Here is a 14,468-nt window from a genome sequence, read left to right on the forward strand (position 1 = left end):
TTTAAAGTTTTTTAAAAAACATGTTTTTTGGGGCGTCACGTCACTGACCCATATATCTATCCATCTGTCTTTCTGTCGGTGTCCCTTTTATGCCTATAGATGGAGATCAGTTGTGTCATCAATTTGACGCCATAGGCCATACCATATACAGGTACTATGATAATGTTACTGCCCACTCAGACAACGGGTACAGGGTCAGGGGTGCTCAGTCACTTCTGAATTCAGGCCTGCCTTGTTTTAAAATGTTCTTTGTGGATGCGTCGTCAACCTATCATGAGTTGGGAGTGAGAACGGTGCATCTGCATTCCAGTGGCTAGGACTACCGGGAACGTTGAAAAAACTATGTGACAGGGGAGTCCCATCACATGGTGACACATTGTGGCTCTTGTATGACTTGTTGCGAGTGAGAATATCGTTGATGGGCAGAAAATCTCCATAACTTTTGGTTTTTTCGTGAACTTAACACCTACAAATGAATGCATCAGAAGTAGCAGTTCTACAAGCTCGAAATGCTGAGCTTGTTACTTTAGCTATTTCTTAATTTGAACCCTGAAAAGTAACAGTTTTGGACATATGAAGTTTTCACCCGACAGAGACAACATGTTGCCTTCTAGACCATATTGTTGTTTTATGAACTGTAGTGTAGGCCCAGCAGATCCGTAATGTTTTGACCGACAGTTTACAGGAAAATACTCATGGTGTTTTTTTGCATACGCAGTCAGAGACAGCTGTGTTTAGTCATTGTTTGGATTCTGCGGATGAATCTAAAATAGCTCAATGACTGTCTTACCATGTTTTTGAAGGATATGAACAAGTTAGGTGTGGTTGAGGGGTAGGGTTAGAGTATAGTTTAGAGAGGCATGGTTTAGGTGTGGCTGAGTGAATGGTCCAGACACTTGTTATTTAATTCTAATCTGTGCCATTGTCATTGTATTCCAATCCAGCTACAGTACAACTGAAAGCCTATAAAATGCCAGTTGTTAAAACATTCAGCAAAAATAGGCTACATACAAAAGGAATTGCAACTGTACTACTTTGTAGTCTAATAAATCCAAGCTATAAACTTAACATAAACCAAGCAAGGCTTTTTACTTACTTATTGGCCTTCATGCCTGCCGGCATGTATGGCAGCACCAGGCTTTTTAGATTAGTCAAAATTGTCTGCTGCTGATCTTGACTGATTGTTTTTAAGGGCATGATGTCTTCTCAAATACTCTAAGATCAGTGTGTTTATCTTGTTCATATTTTTTCAAAAACATGGCACTGTAAAGAGAGTCATTGAGCTATTTTAGATCAATCCCCACAGAGGGCGTTATGGAACAAACAAGTGGGAACACATTATCTTGTCCGTGCCTTTCAGCCAACTTTTCATTCACCATTGTTCTGTCTTCTGCTGGCTGGATTCCAAAGCAAACCTGGTCCTTTTCTCTGAATCTTCCTCAATTCCCCTAATGAGTCCCAGAGGGCGAAACCGAAACACATCACAGAGTACCGAGGTCCTGACGTCAAAGCCACAACCCCCAGGGAGTCAGCGACATTAAGACATTTTCCTAATCAAAAATGTTTTTTTTTTAAAACCACTTAATATGAGAACTGTGTTCCAAAAATAAAAAATAAAACACATGACTGCAGGCATTTTACTATGGTTACCAAGCAAAAACTGATCCCAATTTTCCAAGTACAGCTTTAAGCTGAAAATACAGTAAATACAAGCCCGCTTATAAATAGACTGTATGAAATATACTGTAACTAAATATCATTAAAGATACAGATCCACCTCCATGACAGAATTCACAGATTATATAACCTATATTTACTTTATTTTTGAGCGGTGGTCACAACGCTCCTATACGTGGCCGTGTGTGTGGGTCTGTCTGTCTGTCTCCGTGTCTGTCTGTCTGTCTGTAGCCTGCAGTAACCTTTTCTGACCACACATGTTAAGGGAGGGGCGCTGTTGCGCGCGCACACACACACACACACACACACACACACACACACACACACACACACACACACACACACACACACACACACACACACACACACACACACACCACCGCTCAGTTCACACGAGTGTGATTTTTTTCTTTTAGCCTAATCGAAAAGGTGTAGCCAGAAGCTATAGCTCATTGTGCCTTTCCTTTTTTATGTTACTTTTTAACAAGAAACAAGAATTGTGAAGTACATAAACAAACACAACAAAAACATACATTCATAATGAGGCATAGCGTTAGTTTATGCAGGACACGTGAGTCTCGCCCGCCTGCTGAACATTACATATCGTACCTCTTATCCATTCTATCTTTCTATGTTTTTATTTTTGTAAATGAATGCCCTGTTTGATTGATGACTTTATTAGAAGTTTACATGGGAAAATGTACAATTTCATGACAGTATACAGTTCACTGTTACAAGGTCAACTTGTAAAGTTGCCCAAGCGGCCAAGGCTCCAAGAACAGTCCAAGATGGTCTTTTAGGGTTTTTATTTCTCCCAAACACAGTCTTCAATGCTGCTTTTAAGTGCTTTCAGGTCACACACCTTGATCACTGCAAGGCCCTGTAGGTCTAGCCTAGCTGGAGCTAGACTTCATCCCCACACATGTTAAAACCTATGGTTAAAACATGTTACTAGTTAGCTGCATTGTATATAGGCTGGCCCCATGGCTACTGTAGGTCTCCCTCAGAGATGTTTCTGTGTTCCTGCCCACCTCCAACTATCCCGGTTGTTCAGGCAGCCTCCCTTTAAATAGGGAGTGGATCCTACCACAGGACACAGCACCAATCTGTAACAATACTTCAAATACTTCCATATAAATACTTGAATAAATAACCACCAGCTAAGAGTAACGTAAACATACTAAATGATGCGTTACAATGAACTCTTGGGGTGAACTTCAGCATTCGAACAAAGGACCTAAACACATAGCATAGTGGACACCCCTCTCCTCCACAGCACTTGGCACCTTCCTATTAATCAAGGATTGCCACCAGCCATGCAGATGAGACAATTAGCAAACAATCAGTGCATAATTCATTAGTCTATACACCAAGTTTAAAACAATTAGTCCTTGCTGTAGAAAGCAATCGGTTGTGTGTGTGTGTGTGTGTGTGTGTGTGTGTGTGTGTGTGTGTGTGTGTGTGTGTGTGTGTGTGTGTGTGTGTGTGTGTGTGTGTGTGTGTGTGTGTGTGTGTGTGTGTGTGTGTGTGTGTGTGTGTGTGTGTGTGTGTGTGTGTGTGTGACTGCCCTGTGACACAAAAAGTTAAAGATCTCAAGAAAGCTTTTGGGCTTTTTTCAGTTGTTTCAAAATTATCTGCTTGATCATACTACAACTACAGTCACACAAAAGCATCAGAAGTAGCAGATCCTACTAATGGAACTACTACTTTTGCTAGCTTTGAATTTGAATCCTGAAAAGTAACAGTTTTGGACATATGAGGTTTCCACCTGACCTGAGAGGATTTAATAGCAATCAGACCACTTCCTACTCCAACCATTAAATGAAAGCCCCCCCAACACACACACGCACGCACGCACGCACGCACGCACGCACGCACACACACACACACACACACACACACACACACACACACACACACACACACACAGTCGTTTATTTTCCCCACTGTACCCGCACTCCCCCCTTCGATTTCCCCTTGATGGCTTGGTAGACCATTCAGTGCCTGTATATGGGCATTTCTAAAATGACCAGCTATTTGTATGTCCCCTCTCCTCCTCTCCATGGCTGTAGCGAAAATATTTATGCTTAACATGGTGCTGGCTTGAGTTGCTTTAACACAATAAGTATGACAAGCTGGGGTTTGAAATGTTTTGAGATACAGAGGAGAGGGAGCCAAAAGTCTGGATGCCATGACCATAATTAGTGCTCTTTCCAGGTCATTAACAGTATATTGGTATGTTGGTTGTTTGTTCTTGGATGAATCCTCGGACTATGATGAATGATGCCTTCCAAAAGCAGTAGTGTTGTGACTGCAATAGAATTAAAGATTTCCAGTTGACTAATGGAGTTTGTCAAGCAAGTGGACAAATGATGTTAAATAGCTACTTCAGTCAGTGTATATGTTACAGTATGTTTGGGTAACTCAGGACGTTCATTGTAAGAGCGCTTGTTTTGTCGTTCACCACACACCAATCACCACCAGATGGCGACGACAGCCATTCACTAGTGAAGGCGCTGACGTCACTCGTTTGCGACTCTCTTTCTTTATTTACTAGCCTAGCTCGGCAGTGTTTAGCCATTAGCTTAGCCATTAGCTTACTATGAGCGTTTATCGTGGGCTTGCCCAGGCCTTACGGCCTGGGCATAAATATAACGATTGCATTCACCACGGCTTCGTAACTCGCGCGGCGCTCCGCAGGCCAAGGTCCGCTGGCCTTCGCGCCGCTTGCAATGTCGTGGACAATCGAGCGGCTCCGCCTGGAGGACGTTGTTGTGGCGACCGCTTGTTCCGCCCCGTGCCGCACCACGAGTGCTCCGTTTCTCGACCGTACTGTTTCTCTAACAAACCGTGACATATACACTATTATGGCATTTTATTGTGTGTGTGTGTGTGTGGGTGTGTGTGTGTGTGTGTGTGTGTGTGTGTGTGTGTGTGTGTGTGTGCCCGGAGATAATCTCCCAAACCACTGGGCCAATCAGTGCCAGATATCCTGTGCACACTGCCAGTAGGCCAAATAATCTTGTTTTATAGATTTTTAAATATTTATTATTGTATTATATTGTGGAATTAAGTCCAAGGGGCTGTGATCAGACTGAAATCTTGTCCACATCTGGAGTCATATTGAAAAAATTGATTTTCAAAATTCTTTTGAAATAAAAATAATAATTGAAAAATGATATACATGGAGATCAGTTGTGTCATCAATTTGACGCCATAGACGGGTTTCTGGTCCACGTTACACTGATAAAACTAGATGCGTGCGCAGGGTCCATAACAAAATTAGCCAATGAAACCAGCGCTCCCAAAAACAACAGGTTTGGGGATTGGACGGAATTGATTACATGATACAGTCAGCTGTGCATTTAGTCTCAATGTTTGTAAACAAGAAACCCGTCTATAGGCCATATACCATACCAGGTACTATGATAATGTTACTGCCCACTCGGACAACGGGTACAGGGTCAGCAGGGGTGCTCAGTCACACTTCTGAATATTTACTCACAATCCACAGAAATCGGTCTGTGACCCCCACATGGGTCCCAAACTCACAGTTTGGGAAACAATAACACACAGTTTGGGAAACAGCTGTGGTAGATGACTGACGTCATAGATGAATGACGTCACAGAGTGGCCACATGAAGTCTGAAATCCACACTGAAGCCACAGCATTCCCATGTGGATCCCGATTCGATTTCTACCCCCAGACAACCTAACACAAGAAAATGATTACGTTGAGTAGTAGAGGTTACAGGGCTCAGTGACTGGAGTTAAGGGAACAGATGTTGCCCCGTGTATTCAATCCCAGTACTCTGCTTAAATTAGGCTGTGAAAGAAAGCTCAGATGCAGAGGAGAATAAAGCTGTACCAGAGGACAAACAGAGCTGCTTAACAGCTCTGGAGTTTAGTGTGCACAGCACTTATTTGAAGATATCAGGTTGAGGGTTCAAGCTACCCAAATAAAATGTGCATTTCCAGAAGAAAGCTTGGAAAACTCTTGGAGAGTCTGAGTTCAAGCCCTGTTACTCTTTAACCTAAACGCACAGGGAGAAATTCAGGTGTCATAGCAGCAACAGTAGAACTGAAATCAATTGTCCGATGTAAAGCTACACAGTAAGGTGAGGTTGGCTTGACCTCAATGGGGTCACTGCTTGGCTGCGGATGCTTTGGTGGGCAAATTCACGCCCTGATACTCTAGCCAGCTCTTAATACATTTCATAGCACACTCTCTCAGTAGCTCATTGAGCTCAGCCCTTGGCTAAAAACAAATCTACCCGCCAGTAGGCTTAGCCTACTAATTCTGACTTTAGAGACAATTTCCAGAGGAAAGCTTGAAAAATATCATAGAGTGCCATAATCCTAATAAACAATCAAATGTCTGTCTGTCCGATGTCTGACATCACTGATACTAAACAGTGCCCAAATTTGGAGATAACTGACATCACTGATACCGCCACCTGTAGCTGTGCATGTGTCACCGCCATGGTAACAGCCACATGCTGAAACAGAGCCCAAATTTGGAGATGGATAACTGATACTGCCGCCAGGGTAACAAGCCGCAAGCTGAAACAGTGCCCAAATTTGGAGATGACTGACATTTATGATAGGTCTGGGTTCACCACCATTACTTCTGAGACTCCCTACATTCAATTCCTTATACTGTTTGTGCTCACTCCATAACCCAAACTGCACATTATTCGGAGCACATAATGTATGTTTGAACGGGCAAGGACTAGTATCTATAATTTGGATTGAGATGCTCAGATTTTGTGTTCAATTTAAAGTACATTTTGAAAGTGAAAAACATGAAAACGTTTTGGAGAACAAGCTGCAGTTGTCTCTGTCAGTGGCTGAAGACTCTAAGGTTGTAAGTTGAGTTTGTGAGTTGTGAGCGCCAATTTAAAGAATCTCTCTCTCTCTCTCTCTCTCTCTCTCTCTCTCTCTCTCTCTCTCGCCTTCTCTCTTGGTCATCTTTGGACAAGCCCTCCAGCGGCTTCTCCGGTCATCTGGATCCTCCATATTGTACATTCTGGCTAGCTCACCAGTACTTTCCAACCTTTCATCTTTCTTTAATACATCCACAGAGGTTGGACGTTTTTATATTGGTCGACCTAGTGTAGCATTTTTTTCTTACATTGGAAAACAGTGTAGCATTGTATGCCATTGTTTTTTTCTTTCATTTTTACATTGGACGACATTGTCAGTTAGTTTTTTGAAGCTTGAGCCAAAGTGAAAACCAATTAAGCTTCGACTCTCCATTGTCGTTTTATTCTATTACTGTGATATGGATCGCCCTATGTCTGAAATAAAGATTGAATTGTTTGAATTGTCTCCAGTCTTTTGGAGACAACTCAAGATGGCAGAACTGACAGTAAACATTGATAAAATAGAGAGACAATCCAACAAACATGCCCAGAACAAACATGCTTATATTAACCTCGCCGGCCTGGTGTTCGTTCACAACTGGCCGTTTGGTTTACGCCTAAAGCACGGAAACCACTAGAAGAAGCGGCGTCGCTTTGATTTGGTTCCCCCCGTTTGTTTCCCCAATCCCTATTAAAATACTCGAGTAGCCTAGTGTAGTCTTGCCAGTCGCTAACAGTTGGACTAAAAGATGCATATACCAAACGACTTTTTCAAAAGCAAAACTACTCCGCTTCAAGGAGTTTATTAGGTAGGCCCTAAAAGTATGTCCTTGAGCACATGGGAATATTTTGGGTTAAAACTGAATCCGGTTTGATCTTTCCGGCAAATTGTAGTCCTTTGAGTACTACAACATGATGTGTCGTGGTTTCCGCTCCAGACCGGTTACCCCAAAAAGTGAAGTCATCCCAGACTAGCTTATATAGACCTGGAACTAAACAAGACCCAGGTGAAACTCAAAGACAATCAACACAGGGATTGGCTGGGGCAAACAGGACACATACATGTAATGATTGAACATAAGTGAACATAAATCTTCTCTTCTGGGGGGTCTCTGGGACAAAACATTATCAGATGGGGATTGGGGGTCCATGGCCTTATATATACATTTTGGGGTCCTTGACATGAAAAAGTTTGATCCCAAACTAAGAACCACTGAAAAACCGCTGAGGCACCATTTATTTTGGGGGTGTGTAGTTGAAGTGGTTAATGGGTGGAACCAGTTGTTATTTGTCTGCCAGTCACACCCAGAGTCTGGTCAGACTCTTTTTGTTTTCTGAGGTCATTATGGAGACAGACAGACTCTAAAGAAAATGTTGGCTGGGAGATTTTGTTTTCTCACATTATGTCATTATAAGCTGAGTAGTAAGGCCTATATGCACGCAGTAGTATTATCATTGTACACAACTTGTAGGTCTAATTATACTGTATGAATGATACAGTAGGTATATTCTAGTTGTAATAATTCATGAAGAATCTTCAGATAAATACTGCAGCCAGGTGGCACATTTGACAGAGAGCGCTATAAGCCCCTAATACTGACAGCATAGTACCATCTGCTGGTCAAAATGTTCAACCTCAAGTCTGACTCAGTTGTAAGTAATAGAGCCTAAAAAGTGTAGTGTAAATAAACCAAGCCTATGTTTAGTGTATGATTCAGTAGCATCATTCCACAAACATTTTCTCCAAAGGTCTTGGTTAGGATCACTTATTTTTGTGAACATTTATCGTCAGAATCCATTCCTGACACTTCTGACTAACCTCTTTCCATGATGCACATCACAGGCAAAATTTGACCAAATACACTGTACCTACCGCAACAAGCTGCAAGAGCAGGAAGCAGTAAGAAAACCACAACATGACATGTCTTTGCTTCCTGTCATAAAAATCACACCCGTGTGAACTGAGCGGTGGTTGTGTGTGTGTGTGTGTGTGTGTGTGTGTGTGTGCGCGTGCGTGTGTGAGTGCGTGTGTGTGTGTGAGAGAGAGAGAGAGAGAGAGAATATTGCAGTTGATGCTCAGACTAGACTCAAGAGCACCCTCTCTGGTCACTGAGTGGTAGTTCAGGCTACATACACACATACATACACGGATACACGGATACATACACGGATACACACACGGCCATGCTATGGAGCGGTCTACCACCGCTCAAAAACTAGGGGTTATCTCAGGTCTCGCTTGCTCGCAGAGCCGGTTTCCTGGCAACACATCCAGGGTAACATAGCAACATCATTGTTCTGGACCAGGGGTCTTCAACATGTGGTCCGGGACCCCATGGGGGGTCCTCAGAGTTACTACAGGGGAGGGGGGCTAAATCTTTGCTTGATATGATTATTTTATTTTTCACCACTTCAACCCTAGAATCCCTATTTCTGAGGGGAACATTAGCCGAATATAGCAGATCTACAAGCTCACATCGCCCTTCAGGCGTTGTGTGCGTTGTGTGTAGATCGGCTATATCAGGGGTGGGCAACATCTCTTTCCAGGGGGCCATACTGACTTTGATAAAGTGAGTGAAGGGCCACACATATTGGACAATTGAAACTTGAAACACAAAGAGCTGAATTAAGTTAAAACAGCATGAATTTGACAGACACAACAAACAGATTATTGCCTATTTGCGTAGTGTCTTTAAGGCTTATGAATTATTTAATAAATATGGATCCATGGCAAACTGTTTCACTGTTACATTATAAACATTTAACATTTGAGTACATATGGATGGCATACACTCAAATGGTACATAGTCCTACGTATTAATTACTAATAATTAACTGGAGTTGAGTTAAATTGAATTCCCTAAAAAGATGATGATGCCTTTAAGATGCAGATTTTATGGAGGTAATTTTTTTTTTCTTGAGGACTTTGAGGGCCGTATTGAGATGGTCGAGGGGCCGGGTCCGGCCCCCGGGCCGTATGTTGCCCATGTGTGGGCTATATGCTTGTAGATCGGCTATTTCCGGCAAAGAGGTTTGGTTTACCAAGTATTGAGGGTTTAATTGGTTAAATGTCTGATTTATTTTTATAATAATAGAAATAAAATAAAAAACATTAATTCACACAACACACTATGAAGCTATCCATGAAATGTATTAAAAAGTTAAATCTGCAACACTATACAACATGAATGCAATCACACTCTTCACAACTTTCTAGTGTTGTTTCTCTTTTGACCACAAGAGGGCAGCATTGTCTTGATGAGCCTTGAAATTAGGCATACCTCCTCCATCAGTAGTGTAAAGTAAGTACTGTATACATTTACTTGAGTACAATTTTGAGTTATTTGTACTTTACTGGAGTAATCCCAATTTCCAATACTTTTACTTCTACTCCACTACATCTCGGATCCAAATATTGTAGCCTACTTTTACTCTACGTTTATTTGAAAACTTAAGTTAGGCCTATAGTTACTTTGTAGATTTTGTACTTTAAGTAGGCCAGGCCTATACTATTTTGATACCAACTATTTTGTACTTTTACTCAAGTACATTTTTTATTCCAGACCTTTACTTGCAGAGTTTTTCTGAATGCAGTATTGATAGTCTTACTACTTACGTAAGTAAAATATGTGTGTACTTTTTCCACCACTGCCTGCCATACTGTTAAAGTCTTGCTGTACTTGCACTGCCTGTGCGGTGCACTGAACATGCCCAAACACTGTCTGTGATGTGTTGTGGGCTTGCAGATCTACGTTTCTCCGCACCGGGTTTCGAGCTTGTGGATCTGCTACTTTTGGTGCTTTTGTGTGACGCTGTAGTATGATCAAGTAGAGCGTTAATTTACAAAGAAATATGCAGATAAGAGGTTTCAGCCAGCAACGATGAGCTGGTGGTCCAGAGCTCAACATGGTTGAGAACCACTGATGTAAACCCCCATCTCACCAGCAGTGATGTTGCTAGCTGGCTTTCAATGTAATGGGTCCCGGGACCCACAGGTGGCCATTCAAATGGGTCCCAGAATTATTTTATGGGTCCCGCGATGACACACGCTTTATGTATCAACGGCGAAAACATCAAAAAGGACTTTAATTTAAACAAATAGTGGCGCTGCGAGGCATTTTAAGCTTATAGATCGGCTATTGGCAAAGAGGTTTGTAGAGGGAAAAGAAGAGCAGACCAAAGTATTTGACGGTTCAAGTGGTTAAATGTCTGAAAATACACATTACTCCAACATGATGACAGTGCTGTCAAACAAGTCTACGCTGTCTAAGAAATCTATGAACATTTTTAATCTGCAACACAATGTTATACAATTATGTAGAGGGGGTCTCTGCTTCAACTCTCTCTCAGCTAAGGGGTCCCTGGCCTGAAAACATTGAAGACCCCTGTTCTAAAGAGTAAAGACCATGGTCTTCCAGGAACAGACGGTGACATAACACTGCCATTGAAGTGACACAACAACTCTGGCATGTACTGAGGTGTTTAATAAATAACAGCATGAACAACAACAACACAACAACAACAACAACATTAAAAGCTTGAATTCATTTTGTATATATACACATATAGATATTCATATTTGACTGTATAAACCATAAATATGACATGCAGTCCTCATAACTTAAAACAACCAGGACTTCTCGGACTGAGGTAGGGTCAGGGGCCGAGGGTTGAATGCATGAAGCAGGTGGTGTGTGTGTGTGTGTGTGTGTGTGTGTGTGTGTGTGTGTGTGTGTGTGTGTGTGTGTGTGTGTGTGTGTGTGTGTGTGTGAGTGCGTGCGCATGTGCGTGCGCGTGTGTGTGTGTGTGTGTGTGTGCAAATTGCTTTTGTGTGATTAAGGTGACAAGATGAGATGCTAAAGTCTGTGTGTGTGTGTGTGTGTGTGTGTGTGTGTGTGTGTGTGTGTGTGTGTGTGTGTGTGTGTGTGTGTGTGTGTAGAGGAGAGGGAAAAGGATTACAGTATTGGCAATAAGCTGCAGTGGCTGTTTTGAGGAAGTGTGTGCTTGATGGTGAAGTATTTGTGTGTGTGTGTGTGTGTGTGTGTGCGTGTGTGAGTGAGTGAGAGTGCGTGCGTGTGTGTGTGAGAGAGTTCATAGTTCAGTGCCCCAGTCGTCCACCCCAGGACTTCCGGCTGAGCACACACACGCACGCGGCGTTGATGCGGATGAGACGCCAGGCCGTCTGGTTCTTGAAGATGGTCAGGGCGCGCACGTACGTGTGCGTGTTGGTACAGTAGGAGTTCCAGTGGCGGCTGTCGATGCCCCGGCAGCCCGAGTTGCCCGTCTTGGAGCCCTGCTTGCCCCCCCGGCCCCCCGGCCTGCCCCCGCTGGCGGCCCCCGCCCCGGGGCGGCTGTGCGTGGGGGACCGGCAGGTGGTCTCGTAGAAGAACTGCTTCTTCACCACGTTGTCGATCTTGACGTTGGGCAGCACGGTCACGTCGTTCCCGGCTATGTCCGTGGCCCGCGTCAGGTTGCCCACCCACGTGTTGATGCTGTCGCAGACCGAGTACTCGCCTCGGTGCATGGGCTGCGACCCCGACCGGCGCCGCACCCGCACCCCCTTCATCCCCCCAGTGTCATCGCCCTCGCCCTCTAGGGCGTCGTGTGACGGGGCCACCTCGCTGAAGACCACGCGGGGCGAGGAGCGGTAGCGTCTCTTGGAGAAGAGCTTGGGGTCTACTTCTGGAATGGAGTCCGACTTGGTGTGGCCCGCCTCGGCGGGGCCCTGGGCGTCCGAGGCCGCCCGGTGGGGCCTCCTGGTCCTAGGATGGCTGGTCCTCTGGTGTTCCTTGGAAGAGTGGTGCTCGGAGAGGCGGTCCCCCACTGCCGCTGTCTGCTGCTGCCCCGCTCTGTGATTGGCTGCCGTCTGCTGTCCTGCTCTGCGGTTGGCCGCCCCGGTGCTCAGGGCCCGTCCACCTCCCATGTTCAGTACAGCCTGGACGCCGATCAGGAGCAGCAGGACCAGTGGCGACGACCTCATGGAGAGCACACGTCCTGTGGGAGACATGAGGGGGACATGATGTCAGGGTGCAGGCACAAACTGCTCAGCGTTCACACCCGATGCCACAACACTATTAAATATTAATTGCTATATAAATGCACCATTTACAATTCATGGACGTTAGTTAAAGTGCTAGAAAAACACAAAAAAGACAAAAGTCAGTGTGTTGTACATGGATTAAGGTGCAAAATGTCAGCACATCTGCATGATCCACATAAGGTAGACTGACACTGGTATATTTCGCAAGTAGGTCCACGAGGAAGAGCAAAGACATACAACATGGGGAATTAAGGACTGCACTAGTCAGCCCTGCCGACTTTATGGCTGAGAGAGTTTCATCTCAAGCTGCAATGTTGCGCATGTCCCACAGTGTCAAAGCCACAAATCGCTAATTTTTCCATTCATTCTCTTTTTTGGTGTGTCAACATATGCAAGCTTGCAGCAACGTTCAGATTCTGTCTGAGGGAAAAATTAGGGGCCTACTTCAGACCTGTGGGACCCTGGTCAATGAAAGTTGTTAAAGAAGGATTGCAGTATGTAGAACATGAGAACCCAGTTTACATTTTCATTTAAGCACATACAGCAAATAATACCCAACTATACTGTACACATTCGCCCATATTCTCTCCCTCCCTTTCTGCTCAGTACATATTATATGATGATTACACGACTATATGTGTCGACTACACAAGGACTGTCCACTATGAGTTGTTTTTTAGGTAACAGGGCAGCCATTTTTATCAAATTGTGACTGTTTGTTCTTCATAGAAAACCTTATTTCTTTCCACGGTGAAGGTATCTGTTCAATTCATTGAGCTACAGTTTAAAGTGGGAACCCTTTCTTACTTCCAAAATGTCAAAAGAAATTAAAAAAAAGTTGGATCTGTAATCAGAGAGCACAAAAGAAGAATTTGCTGCTGTGCTCTTTTTAACACAGATGTGCAATCTAAAGTTCCCAGAACAATATTGAGACATCTCATCAGGTTCAGTGTGGTATTCAAAATACAAGAGATTGTTTCAGAACATTCCAACATGTCTCTATTCTGGCACAGATAGCAAAACTCTTGCCTCTGGGAAGGTTCATTTGCATACTGTGGGGAGATGACTGGAAACATAATTTCGAATAGTGGAGTCTGTCTGTGCATTCATTCATTCTTTTCACCTGAAAAAACCTTTATAAAATTTGTAGTAGATTTGTCCAATAATATTGTCCGATATTACCGTAAACATTTATTATCGTATAATATCTATATCGTTTTTTATGTATTAGTTCAACTGCTGTATAGGCTGTACTTTGTACATTTATGAATGCGTCAATAAGTGGCGCATCACAATACAATTAGGCATACCAGTAATTAGGTTAATTCCACAACAGGAGATATGTGATGATGTTAACTGAGTTTTGATGGAAAAAAGCCTGCATACATCGGTATCGGTTCATGATATCAGAATCTGAAATGAAGTTGGAGTTGGACAATATCGGATATCTACAAAAAAAGCCAATATCGGACATCCCTAGTTTGTACAATTCAGTGTGAATGCACCACATCTGTCATACAGGAATACGACTGAGCAAAGCAGAATTAGTAACGTGGCCTTTTCTTGTCAGTTAATCACTTGAGATGCATATAATGTTCACACTCACGCACTGGCCACCATGGAAAGACCTCTGCCCCTTGAACCTTTGCTCAGGAAGGTGTTTCAGTGGCATGTTGTCGTGTGGAGGGTGTTTGTGCATGCGTACCTGTGGAATGTGTCCAGTTGAAGTGTGAGCCCCCTATGGGCTCTAGAGCCAGACTCCAGTGCAGGCCGGGCCCCTCATGCCTGCCATCTGGACCCCCTGAACCACAGCTCTGGAGGAACACACATTCACACACAGACAAAACACATTAACAGATGCACAGTCACATACACAAACACACAAC

At 43.6% G+C, this 14,468-nt stretch overlaps 1 protein-coding gene across 2 annotated transcripts in view; it reads right to left on the reverse strand.

The window, feature by feature from the left end:
• Positions 1-11,640: 11,640 nt before the first annotated feature.
• Positions 11,641-14,468, reverse strand: part of LOC308290619 (nerve growth factor-like) — a gene marked incomplete at its 3' end in the record, with an annotated part of 46,031 nt that continues 43,203 nt past the window's right edge. For both annotated transcript variants that reach the window (XM_080732529.1, XM_080732528.1), the window contains exons 2-3: positions 14,288-14,396; positions 11,641-12,536 (exon numbers count right to left, since the gene is read on the reverse strand). In XM_080732529.1, the coding sequence (XP_080588655.1) occupies positions 11,641-12,522 (882 nt within the window). In that variant the 5' untranslated portion in view covers positions 12,523-12,536; positions 14,288-14,396. The remainder of the gene's footprint in view (positions 12,537-14,287; positions 14,397-14,468) is intronic.

Source organism: Nannobrachium achirus (genome assembly GCF_963921795.1).
Source record: "Nannobrachium achirus genome assembly, chromosome: 9".
NCBI classification, from domain to species: domain Eukaryota; kingdom Metazoa; phylum Chordata; class Actinopteri; order Myctophiformes; family Myctophidae; genus Nannobrachium; species Nannobrachium achirus.